The sequence below is a fragment of the Panthera uncia genome, chromosome C2 (assembly GCF_023721935.1).
Source record: "Panthera uncia isolate 11264 chromosome C2, Puncia_PCG_1.0, whole genome shotgun sequence".
Classification (NCBI taxonomy): domain Eukaryota; kingdom Metazoa; phylum Chordata; class Mammalia; order Carnivora; family Felidae; genus Panthera; species Panthera uncia.
The window spans coordinates 128,874,660-128,896,751 of NC_064810.1; the positions used below are offsets into that span (position 1 = coordinate 128,874,660).

Below are 22,092 nucleotides of genomic sequence, written 5' to 3' on the forward strand. Positions count from 1 at the left end.
GTGGGTAGGTCAGGATCATAGATAACAGCCTGGGGTCTGTGACTGACTTCTGAAGTCAGGAATGAGAGTGTTCTAGGGCTGAACTCAACCTATGGAATCTGATGTTATTTCTGGGTAGTAGATATTGTCAGAACAGAGCTGAATTCTTCAGTGTCCAAAAATTGTTTCGTGTTATGTGTGGGAGAACCTGCCCTCAACCCCCCAGCCACCATGTTGGAACTGGGTCTGTGAACCTTAGAAGAGTCACTGTCTCTCATGATTTATTATAGCTATCATTAAGGAACAAAATTACTTTCATCCCTAAAATAATCAGTTTCTCTGGCCAAAAGCTTTATAATAGAGTTTAATAATGGAGTCTTGCAACACTTAAAAATATTTAAAATACATGGTTTTAAAACAGTATAAATACAACCACCCTGGAAAAAAATGGATATCCCATGTTTTTAATGCCATCATTTAAATACATGAATTACGAAGGAAAAATTTTAAAAAACTGTATTCCTGTTACATTAGATTGTGCTTTTTAAAACTAGGAAAAGATTAAATTAAATAAGCAGTTAAGGTTTACTTGCAGTTCTTATCATGTACATGGCTTTTACTTAACTTCAGAAAATACCTATTAAAAAAAATGATAAACTCCTAACTCTACTTATGCTAACAATTGATTATTTTATAATCCAACTAATCCTTACACAGCACTAATAGTTCCTGGCAATGCTAATGACCTAAAGTTGCACTGTCCAATCAGGTACTAGCTACATGCAGCCATTTAAATTTTAATGAATGAAAATTAAATAAAATTAAATTCAGTCCCTTATCTAAATATCCACACTTCCAGTACTCAGTAATCATGTTTAACTATTGACTACTGTTCGAACAGTGTAGAACATAAAAGCCCATGTTTTTTATGGGCTTTATTTCATCACAGAAAATTTACTTCATCACAGAAAATTCTATTGGGCAGCAACAGAGTTATCCATAGAGTCTAAGCAACTGATTTTACTATCTACTCCCTTCCTCCCACCAAGTACTTACTTGGAGAATGCTTGCAACTTCACTGACTGGTAATTCACTTGCTTTTTTTGATGTCAATACAGGAATCATTGTCTCATTTTCAGCATTAGGAATTTTTTGAAAACGTGCAACCTAGCAAAGAAAACAAAGGCAAAATATTTGAATATACAAAAAAAATTCAAATGCAGTCTAGAATAAATGAAAATCTAAACGTTCACAGAAACTTAGTTTCCAGTTATAAAACATTTTCAGAATAATAAGTATATAGTTCTAAGAAGATAATTTTATATTAACCATGTGCTATTTTTCCAGAGAGCACATTTCAAAAATTAAGCCACCAGTGCCAGCTAGAACACAAAATCATTTTCACATTAAATAAAAAAGATGCTATTTTTATACCAATGTAATGAGTAAAAAGTAAAACAGATGTCCCGTCTCGCAGATCCTAATAATTACATGTAGTCATAATCCTCTAAACTCATTATGTTTAACAGCAAAGAATGAGAACAGCTAAGCTTTCTCCATTTTAACTACTCCTGTTAGGGTGCCCATTTCTTAACTGTCCAGAAAAACACCTATCTACTCTACATAAGCACCAAGAAAGCAAGTCAGATTTAAAAATCTATTCCCAAACTAGCAGAAAAACAAAGAAAAGAGACCAGACAAGCAGAGGATGCACAGTTTAGTGAAGGGGCTGTAAACAAGCAGAGATGGTGGTAACCAGGGTACCTACTTCATGCAGCTTCATAAGCAAGTATCTAGAGAAAAGTTTTTATTTAACACACTTCCAGAAATAAATCTCCAATCCAGACTTGTCTTGGGTCCTAAGCTGACAGATTCTTAATAGACAAAAAGTTTTGAATAAGTAGGAGAAAGTAAGACAAAAGTGAAACTTTAGTGAAGAAAACTTTTCAGTTGCTATACTTCCACTGATTAGAATACTGAAAGTGAAGTGATCATCTTACTGCCAAGACACAAGTCTTTAAGCTTTCAGATGGAATGTCTTCAACCTTGGATAATCAACATTTTTAGGATAAAAATATTCCCCCCAAATTTTTTTGACACAACACTTCTTTAAGACAACAAATGACACTGATCAAAAAAGAAAATTTTAAATTTCTATTATTTTAAGATAATAATAACAGAGTGCTGTGTGCTGTCATTATAGAATCTTTACACTTACTCCAAAAATTAGCAAATAGCTGTGGAAAAAAGTATTCACTCAGTGTAACTGAGTTCTGGAACAATCAAATACATGTTTTCTAATTTCACTTATTAAAAGGCACTGCTGAATGTTTAAGTACTTTAAAGCAAGAAGCAGAAGTATTTTTCTACTTTTCATGGTAAGATATTAGTGACTAAAAATTCTGAGGAAATTGGGAGACAGATTACCTTACTTTCATACAAAACAAAGCCTTGAAATTATTTAAAGCATATTTTTACATAATTAAGAAAGCTTAAACCTTAGAGAAAAAAACTGGAAATTTCTTAAAAGTTCCAAACGTTTCAGAACCACTGAATAGCCAAACCTATAAAACAAAGTGGGACAAGGGAAAGATTTAATTGAACCATCCTTAAATTAAACACTGGAAAAAAACCTACAAAAATAACCAGAATCTTCTTAAAGCAATGAGAACTATAACAGTGTGATGCGGTTATTTATCTTGTGAGATGTTAAAGCAAATTAAGAAGGATCAAGTATATTTACATTATCTGTGATGTCAACGAGACTAGTATCTTTTATTTCTAAGATTCCTGTACCTCAGTTTCTTCATATATAAAATACGGATAATACTGCCTAAAGTTGTGTCAAGATTACATCCATTAATAAAGGACTTGACCCAATAGTAATAAGTGCTGAAATAGCTATTTTTCTCCAAAAAGTATTTAATACTTACATATATATTCAATAGTACAATTAGCTTAATCCAGAACTAAATTACCAATCGTGGCAAATAAAAGTTAGATTTGCAATAATTTTTCTATTAAAATACACTTTTCTGTCACTGATATCTTAGAAATTGCCATCTCAAGTACCCAACATGTGGTACAAGAGCTCTTCTCATAAAATCTTTTTAAAGTAATCCTTTGGTAGTTGTTACATAAGACAGGGTCTATGTTGGAATATACTCTACATAAAATCCCTCAGGAGCATTCTGTGGGCCCAAAAGAGTTGACAAATCTCAACAGAAGAAAGTGAGTTTCACTTAATAATGAGTAAGACACTGAAGGGACATGATAATAACTCTCTAAATATATGAAGGGCTGGTTGCCATGTGAAAGAGGGAAACACCAAAACCAAAAGGTAAGTTTACAGCCAACCAACTTCTGGAGGTAGAATGAAGAGCACTGGATGTGTTCTGGCAAAGCCATGTGATAAGACAGATTTCACTGAAAGAATATAGGAAATAGGAGGCTATAGCACAAAATTCTTGGCCAAAAGCAGAAATCTCATCTATATTTATGCTTACTGGATTCTATGTCAACCTACAATTATGGATATTATTGAATTTTAATCCTATTTTCTTTTAAGCAAATGTTATATTTAGTAGTTCAAATGGATTATTACTTCTATGGCTTATAAGAATACTTTGTTTATTCACTTACTCTTTCAACACTGCATTTATTGAGAATCTGACTCTGTGGTAGGCCCTTAGTATTAACAATGAGCAAAAACATCCTGAAGGGGAGGAGAGAGGACAAAGGGGACAAATGTTATCAAAGAATACCACAAATAAATGGAAAACGGCAAATGACTGCTATTATGAAGGAGAAGTCATCCAGGGGCATGAGAGCTTACACAGAGATTGCAATCGGGACAGGGAAGTTTTCACGAGGAAGTGATGCTTATAGAACTGAAAGACAAGAAGCTGCCTAAGGGAAGGAGTGGAAGAGCAGAGGGAAAAGAATGTGCAAGTTCCCAGGAAAGGGGGGTGAGCATGGCAAAATGAAGTACTAAAGAACGAGTACTAAAAGAAGACCAGCATTTATTCATTTACTCATTCAGTCTTTAAACATCTAATCAATGGTCCTGTATGTGCCACGCATTGTTGCCAATAATGGGGACACAAAACAGACCAAAAATGTAAGAACTCCAGCCTCATGAAGCTACATACCAATTGGAAGCAAAAGACTACAAATAATGAATTAAACAATAAATGCTCCAGAAGGATAAGGGAGGAGTTGCTTCATTGTATACAGGGGTGGAGGGGAGGACCTCTCTAGTAAGGTGACCTTTGGGCACAGAGACCTGAAAAAAAAAAAAAAAAAAAAAAGCAAAGGAACTATTATCTCTAGCTAGAAATGTCCAGGAGGTAGATGGGTATGAGCACATACAGGAGAGGTCCAGGTTGAAGATACCAATGTGGGTAAGTCATGAGCACATAAATGGTATTAAAACAGAATAAACCACACTGGCACAGAAGAAAGGGAAGAGGTCTGTGGGCTGACCCTAGGGCATTATCTCAACATAGTGATCAGAGATGAGAATAACCAAGAAAAGAGACAAAGAAGAACCAAGCAGTGAGGTAAAAAGGGAACCACAAGAGAAGTCAAGTGAAACAAGTATTTCAAAGTGGGTGTTAATGGCTGGACTGAATGTCACTGAAAAGTGAAGGTGAGGACTGACAACTGACCACTGAAGTTGGCAACATAGAGATAAATAAAGAGAGTGGTTTCAGTGGAGTAGTGATGCACAAAAATCAGACAGGAGTGGGTTCAGAGAAAACAGCAGGAGAGAAGGTGAAGACAACCAAGTATAGATAATCCTTCCCAGTTCTGCTGTAAAAAGAAGCAGCGAAATGGGATTATCGTAGCCAGAATGGAGTATAGGTTCCAAGAGTTGGGGCTTTTTTTAAAATGGGAGAAATGTTTGCATGTTTGTATTTTGATCAGAATTATCTGACAGAAGAAAAACTAGTAATGCAGAAGTGACATGGGACAACTGATAAAGTGATGCTCTAAATGAGCTCTCATTGACTAAATGAGAGGGGATGGAATCTGACATATTTGTAGGAGGACTGGTCTTAGATAAAGGAATAGACCAGTTCATCCACAGTTACAGATGAGAAGGCAGAGTAACATGGGAAGGATGCACACATGTTGGCAGCTGCAGTGGAAGGAACATATGGAAATATTCTAAGAACTATCTGGATTAAAAAAATCAGGACATATAAAGCAAAAATAGGCTATAGAAGTAGGTGGGGATCCTACAGTGCCTCATGGGTCATATTATGGAATTTCTGTCTTAATCCTAAGAGGAAAAGGAAGACTTTGCACTGTAGTCTTAAAAATAGATAAATAAATAAAATAAATAAATAATAAATAAATAAATAAAATACACAGCTGGGAGGAAAAGACACACACACACACACACACACACACACACACACACACACAGAATATAAGTGGTGAAAATATACCAGTTTGGATACTATTACATACATCTAAATAAGAGATAAACGTAGCTTGGACATGGGTGGTGGGGTGCAAGAACAGATGTAGAGGTAAAATTAACAGTACATGATGATGAACTAGATACATACATTGAAAAATTACACTAGATTCCTAGCTTGTTTACATACTAAATAGTAATGCTATTCACATGGTAAAGAATATTAGAACATTCTTTGTAACAAATGGTGCTGTGACAACTGGATATGCACACAAAAAAGTACTATATAAAGCTGGACCCCTCCCTCACACAATATATGGAGATTAACTCAAAATGGATCAAAGACCTAAATATGAGGGCTTGAACTATTAAACTCTTAGAATAAAACATGGGCTTAAATCTTGACCAAGGTTTCCTAGACAGGACACCAAAAGCACAAGAAACAAAAAAAGACTGAACATCACCAAAATTTAAAACTTTTGTGCTGCAAAGGACACCATCAAGAAAGTGAAAAAGACAACCCATACTATGAGAGAAAATATTTGCAAATATATTACAATTCAGTAATAAGAAGACATAACTCAACTTTAAAATGAGTAAAAGATCTGAATATATATTTCCACAAAGGAGATATACAAATGATCAATAAGCACACGAGAAGATCTTCAATCATTAGTCATGAGGAAAATACACATCAAAACCATAATGAGATACCACTTCACATCTACTAGGATGCCTAAAATCAAAAAGACAACAAGGGGCACCTGGATGACTCAGTTAGTCAGGCATCCGACTCTTGATTTCAGCTCAGGTCGTGATCTCGTAGTCTGTGAGTTCAAGCCCCACATTAGGCTCCAAACTGACAGTGGGGAGCCTGCTTGGGATTTTCTCTCTCCCCCTCTCTCCCTCTCCCTCTCCCTCTGCCCCTTCCCTGCTTGTGCGACCGCACGCGCACACACACACTCTCTCTCTTAAAACAAATAAACTTAAAAAAAGAGAGAGAGAGAGAGAGAGAGAGAGAATAACAAGGGTTGAAAAGCAGAGAGAGAAACTGGAACCTTTATATCCTGCTGGTGCAACTGTTAAAAGGTGCAGGTACTATGGTAAAGTTTGGCAGCTATTATAGATATATGGATATGCAGATATGGATATATAGATATACAGATATATAGATATGTATTATGCTATTATACACACATGGCATTTTAGCTGGCTAAATGAGGACTGTTTTCAACTTAAAACAATCTTTGAGTGATTTAATAATGCTTCGATTTTGAGAACTATAAAATACAAGCAAGATCACATAAGTTTAGTTGAAGGTAAATCATCTTAAGATGCAATGTTACTTCCTTCATGTGTTATTACAAAAGTTCATTGTCTGTGGTCCCAGGTTTCAAATATTAGGTATTATCTGTTTACCTCTTACCTGACCCTGAAGATATCCTGGGCTTAGCTATATCTTAATCTCCTCATAATAGCTTTACATTGTTTCAAATAATGGCATTTATTAGGTCTAAACCTTGGATTATTTAACTCATGCAACCAATAAGCATTTCCTAAACAGACCACACATACAACCACAGTCCACAGTTTATACCTTGCAGGGATGAATAATTCAGCTGGACAGTCAAGTCATACCAGAACACACCTATAAGAGTTGCCATACATTAGTCAAACCATCAGAATGCAAGTAAGTAAGTCAAAAAATTCATGAAGGGAAGACTGTTACAGCCCTCAGTATTCTGGGAAAACTTCCCTGAACTAAGCCATTAAAAATGGATAGCAGGGAATGGCTAACACCTGCCAAGGAAACAGTCTAAAAAAGAGACGAACACTGGTAAATGGAAGAACAGTAGAAATCTAATTTGTATGTGACTCGCCCAATCTGGCTAGAATAAAGTAAGTGTTTTACTATGCACTTCTACTTCCATTAAATGACCCAGATCTAGCCAGATATTAAAACAAGCTATACAGTTTTTAATTGAGTGCATTTAAAAACTGCAGAAACTTACATTTTTAGGACGTATCAAATAATTCAGTTAAATACAGACCCTTATGCATCAGGACCCATCACAGACCAACCGTACCCAAATTTGCATTTTAACAAGAGTCCCAGGTGAATCACTCATATATTTTGAGTTTAAGCATGTTATAGATCAGTTCCCAAATCTGATACATATCAGAATTATATGGGGATTGCTATGGATCGAATTGCCCCCACCCCAAATACATATGTTGAAGTCCTAACCCCCAATTTAACAGTATTTAGATATGGAGCCTTTGTGAGGTAATTAGGTCATGAAGGTGCAGCCCCTCATGATGGCATCAGTGCCCTTACAAGAGACATCAGACAGCACTGCATGTACATGTCTCCTCTCCCCTTCTCCCTCTCTTCCTTCCTCCCCAGCCTTTAGAACTGTGAGAAATAAATGTCTGTTACCTAAGACACCAAGTCTACGACATTCTGTTATAACAGCCAAAGTAGACTAAGACAAAGGGGTTTTTTGTTTGTTTTTTTTGTTTTTGTTTTTTCATTTTAATCCAAGTGTCTAGACACCATCCCTAAAGAGTGTGAATCATTAAGTCTGGGGTGGAGCAAAAACATTTATTTTTAAAAGCTCCCCAGGGGCTGCCTGGGTGGCTCAGTCAGTTAAGCTGCTGACTTCAGCTCAGGTCATGATCTCGACATTCATCAGCTTGAATCCTATGTCAGGCTCTATGCTGACAGCTCAGAGCCTGGAGCCTGCTTCGGATTCTGTGTCTCCCTTTCTCTCTGCCCCTCCCCTGCTCATGCTGTGTCTCTCTCAAAAATAAGGAAACAGAGGAGGAGGAGGAGGAGAACAACAACTACTACTAGTAAAAGGGGCATCTGGGTGGCTCAGTTGGTTAAGTGTTCAAATCTCGATTTCACCTCAGGTCATGACCTCAGTCAAAGTTTGTGAGATTGAGCCCCTGCACTGGCCTCTGCGCTGCTAAGACGACACAGAGACTGCTGAGATTTTCTCTCCCTCTCTGCCCATCCCCACTCATCCTCTCTCTTTCAAAATAAACTTTAAAAAAAAAGAAGAAGAAGAAATAGTGAATTTTCAAAAGGTGACCAAATGACTCCAAGTTTCTTTAATTGATCTTTTGGTTGAGAACAAGGCTGCTGGTACTTTTCTTCAACACTGTATATATAAGTCCACTTATATCCACATTTAACATGCTCAGCTGGATGGGGTGATAGTATAGTGCAGCAGACATCAAACCAAACATCGCCTTCTGAGCTGGAAAAACAGGATAGGTCCCAGACCCCATTTCCACTTCAGACACAACAGCTTTCCTTTTATGTATTATATGCTTTGGCTTCAGAAAAAAAAAAAGAAGTTAGTATTTAAACAAAGAGCTTTACAGCTTTAAAAGGGGGGAAGGGGAGACTTAAACACTCCAGGACTGTGGTTTTCAATCTTACTAGTTAGCATCAGAATCACCCGGATGACTTGTTAAATCACAGGTTACTGAGCCCTAACCTCAGAGGTCCCAAATTAGCAGGTATGAGGTGGGTCCCAGAAAATTCATTCCTAACAAGTTCTCAAGGAATGTTGATGCTGCTAGTTCAAGTCACACTTGGAGAACCACTGCTCTAGTCAAGGTCAGACCTGACTAGATCCTAATTTATAATCACAACTCTATGTCCTAATAGCTGTGTGACCCAGGACAAATTACGTAACTCTCTGCATGTTTTTCCTCAGTGGAAAACTGGGATAATACCAATTTGATTTCAACAAGGGAAAAAAAAACTTATAGAAGTGTGTGCACAGTACCTAGTATATGATGGATATTCAATGCTGGTTCTGTTCCCCTAAGATAATTATACTAATCATATAATTATGCATTTGCCTCACCCCTGCTTCACAAGGGTATAACACGGTTTCTGTCATCTTGGTATCCTCTGCAAAGTTCTTAATATCCAACACTAAAAGTACTATTAGAAAAAAAAAAATCCTGGGATTTGTCTCAATGGACAAAAGAATAGTCCTGTTATCCTGAGATATACCCATGTCTTCTTTTTTTTTTTTTTTAAGTTTATTTATTTGAGACAGAGAGAGAGACTGAGTTGGGGAGGAGCAGAGAGAGGGAGAGAGAGAATCGCAAGCAGGCTTCAAGCTGTCAGTATGGAGTCAGATGCAGGGCTCAAACCCACGAACCAGGAGATCACGACCCAAGTCAAAACCAAGAGTCAGGAGATTAATCAACTGAGCCACCCAGGGGCCCCTTTATGCCTTTTAAATGACCTTTCATTCAAAGAACAAAAATATGGCAGAACTGATTAGAAAAAGAATTTAATCATCCATGAATTCATCTTCTACAAGCACTAGTCAAGTCCATGTGTTTCACCTTTGAAAGTGTTGAGTTTAAAGTTTCCAAACTCCAGGGGCACCTGGGTGGTTCAGTTGGTTAGGCATCTGACTTAGGCTCAAGTCATAATCTCGTGGTTTGTGAGTTTTGAGTTCCGCCTCAGGTTCCTCGCTGCCAATGTGGAACCTGCTTGGAATTCTTTCTCCTCCCCTCTCCTACCCTCCCCTGCTCAAGCTCACGCTCTCTATCTCTCTAAAAATAAATTAAAAAATTTTTTAAAAAGTTTCCAATCTCCAGACGTTGAATTTTATTGGCAAATGTAGCAGCCATGCAAGCAGGAAAAGCCAACCTGTCCCTGGATGAAGCATTTCAAGGATCAGACGGCTGGTGTGCAGCAGCCCTATCAACAAAGAAATGTTGGCATGGGAAGGAAAAGGCACTGAAAACACATTCTTATAAAATATTTCATTACCAGAGGAGCAGGTTTAAGAAAACTTGAAATACAAAGTGAAAAGTGCATATTGAACTAACATATCTAGGATCACATACATAAGTAGTCAGAAACCTCCACAAATGCCTCCCCTAATATGCAAGTTCCTACTTTTTACACCAACTATATCTGACAAAGTCACCAGCTCAGTCTTATCATCTAAAAGGCAAGATGGAATATGATCATTTTCAAACTTTAGTTTTCAGAATCAGCTGGGAATGAAATGATTAGGAATACAAGTATTCTCAGGGCACACGGGTGGCTCACTAAGTGTCCAACTCTTGATTTTGGCTCAGGTCATGATCTCATGGTTTGTGAAATCGAACCCCATATCAGGCTCTGCACTGACAGTGTGGAGCCGGCTTGGAATTCTCTCTCTCCTTCTCTTTGCCTCTCCTTCTCTATCTCAAAACAAATAAATAAAAACATTAAAAAAAAATTTTTTTAAAGTACAAGTACTCTCATCACTTTTATTCAACATAATACTGGAAGCTTGAGCTGCAGCCATCAGACAAGATAAAGAAATAAACGGCATCCAAATTGGTAGAAGAAAAACCTTCACTATCAGATGTCATACTATAGACAGAAAACCCTACAGACTCCACCAAACCACTAATAAAACTGATAAAATGAATTCAGTACAGTTGCAGGATACAAAATTAATATAAAGAAATCTGTTACTTCTATACACAAATAATGATATAGCAGAAAGAAAAATTAAAAAAATAATCCCATTTATAAATCCACACAAAGAATAAAATACCTAGGAATAAACTTAACCAAGGAGGTAAAATACGTATAACTCTGAAAATTATAAGACACTGATGAAAGAAATCAATGATACAAATACTAAGACATTCCATGCTCATAGACTGGAAGAACCAATATTGTTAAAATGTCCATACTACCCAAAGCAATCTACAGATTTAATGAAATCCCTATCAAAATACCAACAGCATTCTTCATAGGACTAGAACAAATAAAACTAAAATTTGTATGAAACCACAAAAGACCCCTGTCAAAGCAATCCTGAAAAGAAAAACAAAACTGGAAGTATCCAGATTTCAAGACACACTACAAAGCTGCAGTAATCAAAACTGTATGGTACTGGCACAAACAGAGATACAGAGATCAATGGAACAAAATAGGGAGTCTAGAAATAAACTCATGCTTAAATGGTCAATTAATCTACAACAAAGGAAGCAAGAAGATAAAATGGGGAAAAGATAGTTTCTTCAACAAACAGTGTTGGGAAAATTAGACAGTGGTAGGCAAAAGAATAAAAACTGGACCACTTTCTTACACCATACACAAACATAAACTCAAAATGGATTAAGGACCTCTGGACCTAAAACCATAAAATTCCTAGAAGAAAACCTGGCAATAATTTCTTTGACACTGGCCACAGAAACATTTTTCTAGATATGTCTTCTCAGGCAAGGGAAACAAAAGCAATAATTAACCACTGGAACTACACCAAAATAAAAAGCTTGTGTACAGCAAAGGAAACCATCAAAAAAACAAAACAGCAACCTACTGAATGAAAGAAGATATCTGCAAATGATATACCCAAAAAGGGGTTAATATCCAAAATGTACAAAGAACTTCTACAACTCGACACCAAAATAAACCCAAGTAATCCAATTAAAATGGGCAGAGGACATGAACATACATTTTCAAAGAAGACACACAAATGGCCAACAGACACATGAAAAGATACACTAATCAACTGGGGAAATGCAAATAAAAACTACAATATCACTTTACATTCTTGGTTAAAAGCAAAAAGATAAATAACAAGTGTTGGTGAGGATATGGAGAAGAAGGAACCCTCATTCACTGCTAGGGGGAATGCAAACCGGTACAGCCACTGTGGAGAACAGTATGGAGGTTCCTCAAAAAATTAAAAGTAGAATTACCCTATGATCCAGTAATTCCACTACTAGGTATTTACCCAAAGAAAACAAAAACACTAATAATTTGAAAAGATATATGCACCCCTATCTTTACTGCAGCATTATTTAGAACAGCCAAGATACGAAGGCAACCCAAAATGTCCATCCATAGATGAATAAATAAAGAAGATGTAGTACAGACATACAAAAGAATATTAACCATGGAAAAGAATGAGGGGCATCTGGGTAGCTCAATGGGTTAAGCATCCAACTCTTTTTTTGTAAATTTTTTTTAACGTTTTATTTTTTGAGAGACAGAGCGCGAGCAGAGGAAGAGCAGAGAGGGAGACAGAGAATCCAAAGCAGGCTCCAGACTCTGAGCTGTCAGCACAGACCCTGATGTGGGGCTCAAACCCATGAACGTGAGGTCATGGCCTGAGCCAAAGTCAGACACTCAACTGACTGAGCCACCCAGGTGCTCTAAGCATCCAACTTCCTGAATTCGGCTCAGGTCATAATCTCACTGTGAGATAGAACCCCGCATCAGGCTTCATGACGACAGCACGGAACCTGCTTGGGATTCTCTCTCTCTCTCTCTCTCTCTCTCTCTCTCTCTCTCTGCCTCTCTCCCAGTCATGTGTACACGTGTGCATGCTCATTCGCACTCTCTCTCTCTCACTCTCTCTCTCAATAAATAAATGAACTTTGGGGCACCTGCGTGGCTCAGTTGGTTGAGTGTCCAACTTTGACTCAGGTCACAATCTCACAATTCATGAATTCAAGCCCTGCAACGAACTCTGTACTGACAGCTCGGAGCCTGGAGTCCACTTTGGATTCTGTGTCTCCCTCTCTCTCTGTCCCTCCCAGCTCATGCTCTCCCTCAAAAACAAAGAAACAAATAAACAAAAACTTTTAAAAACATGAGACCTTGCCATTTGTAATAACATGGATGGGCCTAGAGGATATAATAAGTGAAATAAGCCAGACAAAGAAAGACAAATACCATATGATTTCACTCATATATGAAATTTAAGAAACAAAACGAACAAACAAAAATAGAGACAAGCAAAAAAACAACACAAAAACAAAACAAAACAAAACCCAAACTCTTAAATACAGATATTAAACTGATGGTTGCCAGGGGGGAGATGGGTAGGGGAATGGGTAAAATAGATAAAGGAGATTAAAAGTACACTTACCCTAATGACCACTGAGTACAATGTACAGAATTGTTGAATTATTATATTATACACCTAAAATATAACAGTATGTTAATTATACTTCAAAAAAGAAAAAAAAAAAAGAAGAAGAAAGAACACGGGTACTATACAGGTCTCAGCAAAAAAGCTAAAGCTGAATATGACCAGTGGTAACCAGATCTAGAGCAATGGTTCTCAACCCAGACTGCACATTTATGTGAACTGCACATTAAAACCACCTGGGGAACTTTCAAAAATTCCTACAGCTGGAACTCCAGACCAATTAAATCAGAGTCCATAGGAACGGTGGGTCCCAAAGATGTGGAGATCCCAGGAATAGGTCTTTTTTAAAAATCTCCCAAAATGACAATGTACAGGTAGTGCTCTTAACCTACCCATAAATTAAACAGGAAATACAGGAGATAGAGGAACATATTAAATTACTTCAAAAGCAAGTACTCAGCAAATTCCAGGCTGTGGGAAATTGTACAGGACAAACAACCTGCTTTTATCAATAAGTTACAAGGAAAAGAGGGGATTAAGATATTTAAGAGAAATGTTAACCAATTATTACAGTGTTTGGGCCTTATTTCAATCTTGATTCGATTAAATAAACTGTTTTGCTTTGTTTTGTTTTAATCAATCCAGGCTCACAGTTGCTTTTAACTATTGTCTCTAAGAGTCTTCTTAAATCTGGAACAATTCCTTAGTTTTTTGTCTTTCATGACCCTGACACTTTGGAAGATTAGAAGCAGGTTATTTTGTAGCATATCCCTACCCTAGAAATTACAATTTGAGATTGCCTGATTTTCCTAATTAGAGTCAGGTGACACATTTTGGGGGGAGGGAAAACACCACAGAACACTACATCCTTCTCAAAACATATCAAGAGGCATATGATGTTTGCTATTGACTGAACTGTCTCCCCAAAATTCACATGTTGAAGCTGTAACCCCCACAATGTCAGTGCATTTGGAAACAGGGCCTTTAGGAAGGTAATTAACAAGAATATAAGGGGCGCCTGGGTGGCTCAGTCGGTTGGGCATCTGACTTCAGCTCAGGTCATGATCTCGTGGTCCGTGGGTCTCAGAGCCTGGAGCCTGCTTCGGATTCTGTGTCTCCCTTTCTCTTTGTTCCTTCCCCACTCACACTCTGTCTCTCTCTCAAAAATAATTTTTTTTTTTTTTTACCTAAGAAGAACAGAAGGGTGGAGCCCGAATCCAGTAGGACTAGTGTCATTATAAAAGATAGAAACACCCCCAGTAAGCACACACAAAGGCCATGAGGAAACAGCAAAAAGGCAACAATCTGCATGCTGAGACCTCACCAGCCAGCACCTGATATTAGACTTCCACCCTCAATTTCTGTCTTTTAAACCACCCAGTCTGTATGGTATTCCATCATAGCAGCCTAAGCCGACTTAATACAATGTGGTTTGGTCCCATTAACGGCGATGTTATTGTCGAACATTTGGCTAAAGTGGTACTTGCAAGATTTTCCCACTATTGTGTTACTATTTTTCTCTTTGTATGTTTTCCCCTACAGGTTCCTTGTAGGTAGATATCTTGAGATTAGAAAAATATCCTGTACCTTATACTCTTTCTTGCTCAGTAGGTAACTCTTGCCTGAAACAATTATTACAACTGTAGCTACCAAATGGTGATTTTTATAATTCCATCATACTGTCTACATTTATTAAATGGAATCCTATTGTAATAAGTAAGTTTCCCTTCTTCCCATTTATGTGTGTGTTTGTATATATATTCTTTTTATATCATGGATTCCTACTTTATTCTACAGGTTGTAAAATCCATTACTATTTTGTTGCTCAAATTGTCCCAGTTTGGGCCAGTGTGGAGCCTTGAACAGGCTGCCTCTTATGTCTTTGTGACATGTTCTCGCCAATTTTAAGCACTTCCTCACTTTTTGGCACCACAAGATATTCCGTTATCTTTGCATTTTCTCTGCCCCAGCATTGGAATTAGCCATTTCTCCAGGGAGTCTTGTTGCCTTTTACTGATGAATAGTATTCAGAAGGGTCATGGCTTCAAGGCCTTCACAACAGACTGAGTTAAGGAATGTATATGCATATAACACAAACATAACAATTTTAATATTTACCTGTAAACATGTTAAAAACATTTAGTGCATACTGAAGCTACCAATTCTTTTCTCTTATAATTTTTTAAAAAATGTTTATTTTTGAGAGAGAGAGAGAGAACGAACACAAGCTGGGGAGGGCAGAGAGAGGGAGACAGAGGACCCAAAGCAGGCTCCACACTGACAGCAGAGAGCCGGATATGGGGTTCAAACTCACAAACTCAAGATCATGACCTGAGCCAAAGTCAGTTGCTCAACCAACCAAGCCACCCAGGCACCCCCTGAAGTTACCAATTCTAATCTAACTCCATAGAGGTTCATTTCATCCTTTCCCCTTATTTGTAATTCTTTAACAGTGAAAAACCTGATTTTTGTTATCTCCATTATATATACTTGTTTGCTGTAATCTAGAATACGCAGAATAGTTTTGGAGTTCTAACCATACTTGTAAACAAAATTTTACTAACTAGAGTACAGTATTTGTATACAGTTCTTTTTGTCTCTAGTCTTAGGTCTGTTTACAGTTCTTTTTGTCAATAGCCTTATATAGTCAAAATCCTGTACTCCAAAATTACTTAGGTTAGTTCTTTACAAGCATACCCTTCAGTGGGATTGTCATTTAACTGAAATAGTTAGATTCACTTGTTTGTTTGGGATTTTCCTCCCATCTTTGTTAATTTTGAGTATATGACACATGAACTAAGTTCTAATACTCAAAGATTTTCAAAATAGGTAGAATCAGATTAGTGTCAAACCCTATCCCTTCGATTCCTTCAATCTCTACCTCACCCTCTTTATGTTACCAGTCACATTAGTCTCTAGTGTATTTTTCCTATGTTTCCTTTTGCACAAATGAGCAGCTGTGAGTCTATTTTATTTCCTCCTCTTTTCTTCAGAGTAACAATCTATAAATAATTTTTGTTCTCTAAAACATATCCTGGAGATCAATCCATCAGTTCAGAGATCTTCCTTTTTTCCTTTCAGAGCTGTATAGTACCGTTATGTGGATATAACATATTTTATTCAACCACTCTATGCATGAAATTGCAAACAATGATCCATGAATAACTTTACATATGGATATTCATTGTTGACATTGCACCTTCAGGGAAAATCCCTAAAATTGAAACTGATGGGCCCAAAGGCAAATGCATATGCAGGATTCCATTGGATACTGCCAAGTCTCGGGAGGGGCGTGCCCTCTCTTCAGGAATGTATGTGTCTGCTTCCTCACAGCCTAGCCAACAGGATGGATAATTATATTAATTTCTGTCAATCTGAAAACTAAAAAGTGGTATCTCAGTGTATTTAAATTTAAATTTGCATTTTTCTAATTAGAAGTCTGAAATCATTTCCTGTTTAGAGGCCATTTTATATGTTTTGGGGAGAATTATCCCTTACGTATCTTGATCATTTTTCTATCAGGTTACTATACTTTATTCTCTTAATAATGGTTTTTGATGGATAACATGTTTTAAGTTTGATGAAATCCAGTTTTTCTTTTTTTGTTGCTTTTGTTTTTGGTGTCATATTTAAAAATCCACTGCCAAGAATCCAAGGTCAGAAAGATTTATTCCTGAGGTTTTTTATAAAGAGTTAAATGGTTTTAGCTCTTATATTTAGATGGTTGATCCATTTTGAGTTAATATTTGTATATTGTGTGAAGCTGGGGCACATCATTGAATTTTGGACACACTGATTTTCTCCTTAAAGATTCTGTATTGTTACGTTGGGCAGTTATTTTTTGAGGTTTACCTTGCATAATATTTAGTCAGTTCATCCTTAATTACTGAGTATCAGACAGTTCATGGAACTGGGCACTGCAGCTCTTAGAACATGCTGTTAATATTGAGTCTTCAAGAATGATTCAAAATACACAGGAGTAATAAGAGAAAGGACTGATACATTTTACTACCTAAAGATGAAACTTTCTTGCAAGGCCAAAAAACATACAGTCAAGACGGCTAAGGGACTAAAAGAAAGTATCTACAACATATCACATGTATTTGTATGCTGATGTTCATTACAGTGTTATTTATTCACAACAGCCAAAAGGTGGAAACCCAAGTGTCCACCCACAAATAAATGGATAAATACAATGGATTACTATTCAGCCATAAAAAGAAATAAAATTCTGATACACACAGAAAAATATGGATGAACCTTGAAAACATTTTGGTAAGTGAAATAAGCCAGAAACAAAGGGGCAAATACTGTATGATTCCACTTACATGAAATCTTTAGAAAAGGAAAATTCATTAGAGGCAGGAAGTAGATGAGTAGCAACCAGGGGCTGTAATACAGGAGGAAATGGGAAGTTATTGCTCAATGATTACAAAGTTTCTATTTGGAGTGATGAAAAAGTTTTGGAAATAGTGTTGATGCTTGCAAACACTGTGAATGCAATTAATGCCATTGAACTGTAACACTTAAAAAATTTTTTTATTTTGGTATCGCCCCTTCCAATTTAAAGAACTAGGTTGTAACATTTAAAAATTAACCAACTGAATCTAGTTTATTACTCTGGTACACATTATTAACAAATATTTCAAAATCAGGGTCACCGCTATGAATGCCACAGAGACTGATGGTAGGGCTAATTATGACTCCCTGTGGATCAAACGTTAACGCAGAATTCATATGCTATGGCTACTCTGACATCTTCAGGTATCTAAAAGCCTAAAGGTGAGGGTTCATTCTTCATGCATTCCTAAATCTGAGCAAAAATGCAAAGGTAAAGGTTGTTCCCCAAAATGAAAGCCCAATCTGAAACAGTGGTTTATATCCACGTCCCAGTATTTCCTCCTCTATCTCTGTTCCTTCCACTTTAGTATTTTACATCTATCCTCTCAGTCTCAGCTTTTTTTACCCCACATATTATAACTGTCTCCCTCTTCCAAAGGACAGTTTCCCATACTTGTCTGCTAATTCATGCTTATCAGAATACTAAGGACTTCCTTAAAAAAAAAAAAAAAAGGTAAAAATAGTAAAAATATGACAGCTACAATTCCAACAGCTTTTTTACGTATTAATTAGTTCACCATACATTGAATAATGTTTTACATGGGGGCAACCGGACTTTTTTCTGAGCCATTTAGTCAATGTTTAACTCTGGCATCAATACTGGCAGCCCTATGCCACCTTCTAGCAACTTCTCCACTCTACTGGGCAGAAATCTTAGTTCTTCCCTACTTTCTTTGGCAAATATACTTCATTTCTTATCCGATTATGACAACACAGGAGTGAAGAATGGGATCACTGACCCTTTCCAAGTTTACCTGTATTTACCACATTATCTACAACTTGAAAAGAACTTCAATCTACACACTTCTTCAAGAGTAAAGTCTTTGAAGTGCCTTAAAATGTTAAGTTTGTACTCTATTCTCCAACAATGCAATAAAAAATCAATCATACACATTCTCTTGTTTAGAATTTTTTTTTAACGTCCAAGTAAAATAAAAGCCAAAGAGCTTCATTTTCATGTTCAGCACACAATACTCTTTAAGCAAGATTCAGAAATAGACTCTGGCATTTATTCCCAACTGTTGTCTGTTGAATACAATTGTAACCAATCTGTAATCCAAGTGAGACCACAGCTTTACATAAAATGAACAACCCAATCCAAAGGGGCTCACATTTCTAACCTGCTGTCTTAAAAAATGCCCTTCACTCATTCGTTAAGGTTTATTTTCTGTAGAATACCTTGTTTCTTCTACCGATTACCTTAGCTGCTTCTAAGGACACAATCAGGGAAATGGATTCCTCATCAATACATACTAACAAAAACCATGTTTACAAAAACCAATCCTCGACATGAATAAGGATAGGCAAGAAAGCACTAGTTTGGTATATGGACAATAGAAAGGCAAAGAGAGCTGAGGGGTCAAGTTACACAGAAAGCTTAGACATCATAGACCGAGACAGTTTCCCACTTTACTAATCAGGCAACCTAATCCATTGCACGGCCTGCATTGGTACCAGCTGTTTCAACTCTAAGTCAAAAGAAACTGGTATTACAAAGTAATACACAATGGTTTTGAAAAGCAAAGGGAAAAATATACAAATCTAAGCCTCGATTAACTACAACTATCACATTCTGAGCCCAACCCCCAAGGAAATCATAGCTCCTACCTCACTTCAAACACTCTGTCACACTCCATGAGTATCTCTAAAACAAATGTTACCTAATAGAAGTCCATGAGAATCCTATTAGCTATAATTAAATATTTTGCTACTTGACACAAATAAGTTTGCTTTACATATCCTAATAATGCTATCCTTCACGTCATAGGTTGACTTATCCTCTATTATTAAGATATCTAACTCATTTGTTTAGTGATAATTGGATCTGAACTGACTTAGAAAACCTTAGAGATGGCAAAAGAAGTACAAAACCACACTATCGTAAGCAGTCTATGTCGGAAAATACCACTTGGTCCTACTGCCTGAAATGCTTGCAGAACATCTCTACAGAAAAGCGGGATCGGGTCCAGACCACACACTCCCTACCTTACCATTCAGGCTTCATTCCTTCTGAGTCTTTTTGTGACATCTCCCTGTGACTTCGCATTAGCTATCCACCCCCTCCCCCTCCCCAGTACTCTACTTCGCTATCACAGCTCCCCCAAACACGTCTTTTTCCCTCCGCTACGTTATCTCAATGGCTACAAGAACTAAGGGTTGCACAAACCAACACTGGCCATGTCAGGCACATACTTGGTTCTTGATAACTGTTAAAAGGATAAATGAATAACTAAGTTAACAGACTTTTTCCTTAACTGTTTCAAGTAACACTATGTCCCTAAAGAAAAACTGTACATTCTTACAATTAAGAATTAATTAATCCCAAAAAGTTCATTAAATCTCTTCTTTCCTGATTTCTATTGGGGGTGGAAAATACTCCTGTCATCCAAAGTAACTAATGAGTCAAAGGAAGATGCAATGATACAACTGCTTTCACTTAAATGTATGTGCTCTATTTGGTCTGCATTATATATAACTGCAGAGTACTTGTATGGTTCTGATACTTGCTCATGAATAATTAGCTTTCTTTCTATTGAAATATATGTTCTCATGAAGAACACAGGTGGAAGGGAAAAGGACAATCTAAAGTCGCTTTAGTCCAGCAAGCTACTTATTCCTCAGCATCTATCTGCATAACAGGTAATTTATATCACTTCATCAGTAACTCACATGCATATTTTTAATTCCTTGCTTCAATATCCAATCCTCTTAATTTATTATCAAAGACACTAAAAAATGATACCATTAGCAATCCCTATCAAAATAACACCAGCATTCTTCACAGAACAAGAACAAACAATCCTAAAATTTCTACGGAACCAGAAAAGACCCTGAATAGCCAAAGCAGTCTTGAAAAAGAAAAACAAAGCTGGAGGCATCACAATCCTGGACTTCAAGCTGCATTACAAAGCTGTAATCATCAAGACAGTACGGTACTGGCACAAAAACAGACACTCAGATCAATGGAACAGAATACAGAACCCAGGAATGCACCCACAAACATATGGCCAACTACTCTCTGACAACGCAAGAAAGAATATCCAATGGAATTAAGACATTCTCTTCAGCATATGGTGCTGGAAAACCAGACAGCGACATGCAGAAGAATGAACCTGGACCACTTTCTTACACCATATACAAAAATAAACTCTAAATGGATATTAAGACCTAAGAAGCCATCAAAATCCTAGTGGAGAAAGCAGGCAAAAACCTCTTTGACCTCGGCCACAGCAACTTCATACTCAAAACATCTCCAGAGGCAAGGTAAACAAAAGCAAAAATGAACTACTGGGACCTCATCAAAATAAATTCTTTCTGCACAATGAAGGAAACAATCAGCAAAACTAAAAGGCAACCGATGGGAGAAGATATTTGCGAATGACGTATCAGATAAAGGGTTAGTATACAAAATCTATAAAGAACTTATCAAACTCAACACCCAAAAACAAAGAATCCAGTGAAGAAATGGGCAAAAGACATGAATAGACACTTCTCCAAAGAAGACATCCAGATGGGCAACCAACACGTGAAAAAATGCTCTACATCACTCATCATCAGGGAAATAAAAATCAAAACAACGAGGTACTACCTCACACCTGGCAGAATGGCTAACATTAACAACTCAGGCAACAACAGGTGTTGGCGAGGATGCAGAGAAAGACGATCTCTTTTGCTCTGCTGGTGGGAATGAAAACTGGTGCAGCCACTCTGGAAAACAGTATGGAGGTTCCTCAAAATATTAAAAACAGAACTGCCCTATGACCCAGCAATTGCATTACGAGGTATTTATACAAGGGATACCAGTGTGTTGTTTTGAAGGGGCACATGCACCCCCATGTTTATAGCTGTGTTATCAACAATAGCCAAAGTATGGAAAGAGCCCAAATGTCCACTGACAGATGAATGGATAAAGGTGTGGTGTATATACATACAATGGAATATTACTCAGCAATCAAAAAAAAATGAAATCTTGCCATTTACAACTATGTGGATAGAACTAGAGGGTATTATGCTAAGCAAAATTAGTCAGAGAAAGACAAATATCTTATGACTTCACTCATATGAGGACTTTAAGACACAAAACAGATGAACATAAGGGAAAGGAAGCACAAATAATATAAAAACAGGGAGGGGGACAAA

General features: G+C 37.0%; 1 protein-coding gene across 1 annotated transcript in view; it reads right to left on the bottom strand.

Annotated features, from left to right (window-relative positions):
* ATP2C1 (ATPase secretory pathway Ca2+ transporting 1) overlaps positions 1-22,092 on the bottom strand; it is a 181,954-nt gene that overhangs the window by 103,591 nt on the left and 56,271 nt on the right. Inside the window, exon 2 of the mRNA XM_049629814.1 lies at positions 1,036-1,146. Within this exon, the coding sequence (XP_049485771.1) occupies positions 1,036-1,146 (111 nt within the window). The remainder of the gene's footprint in view (positions 1-1,035; positions 1,147-22,092) is intronic.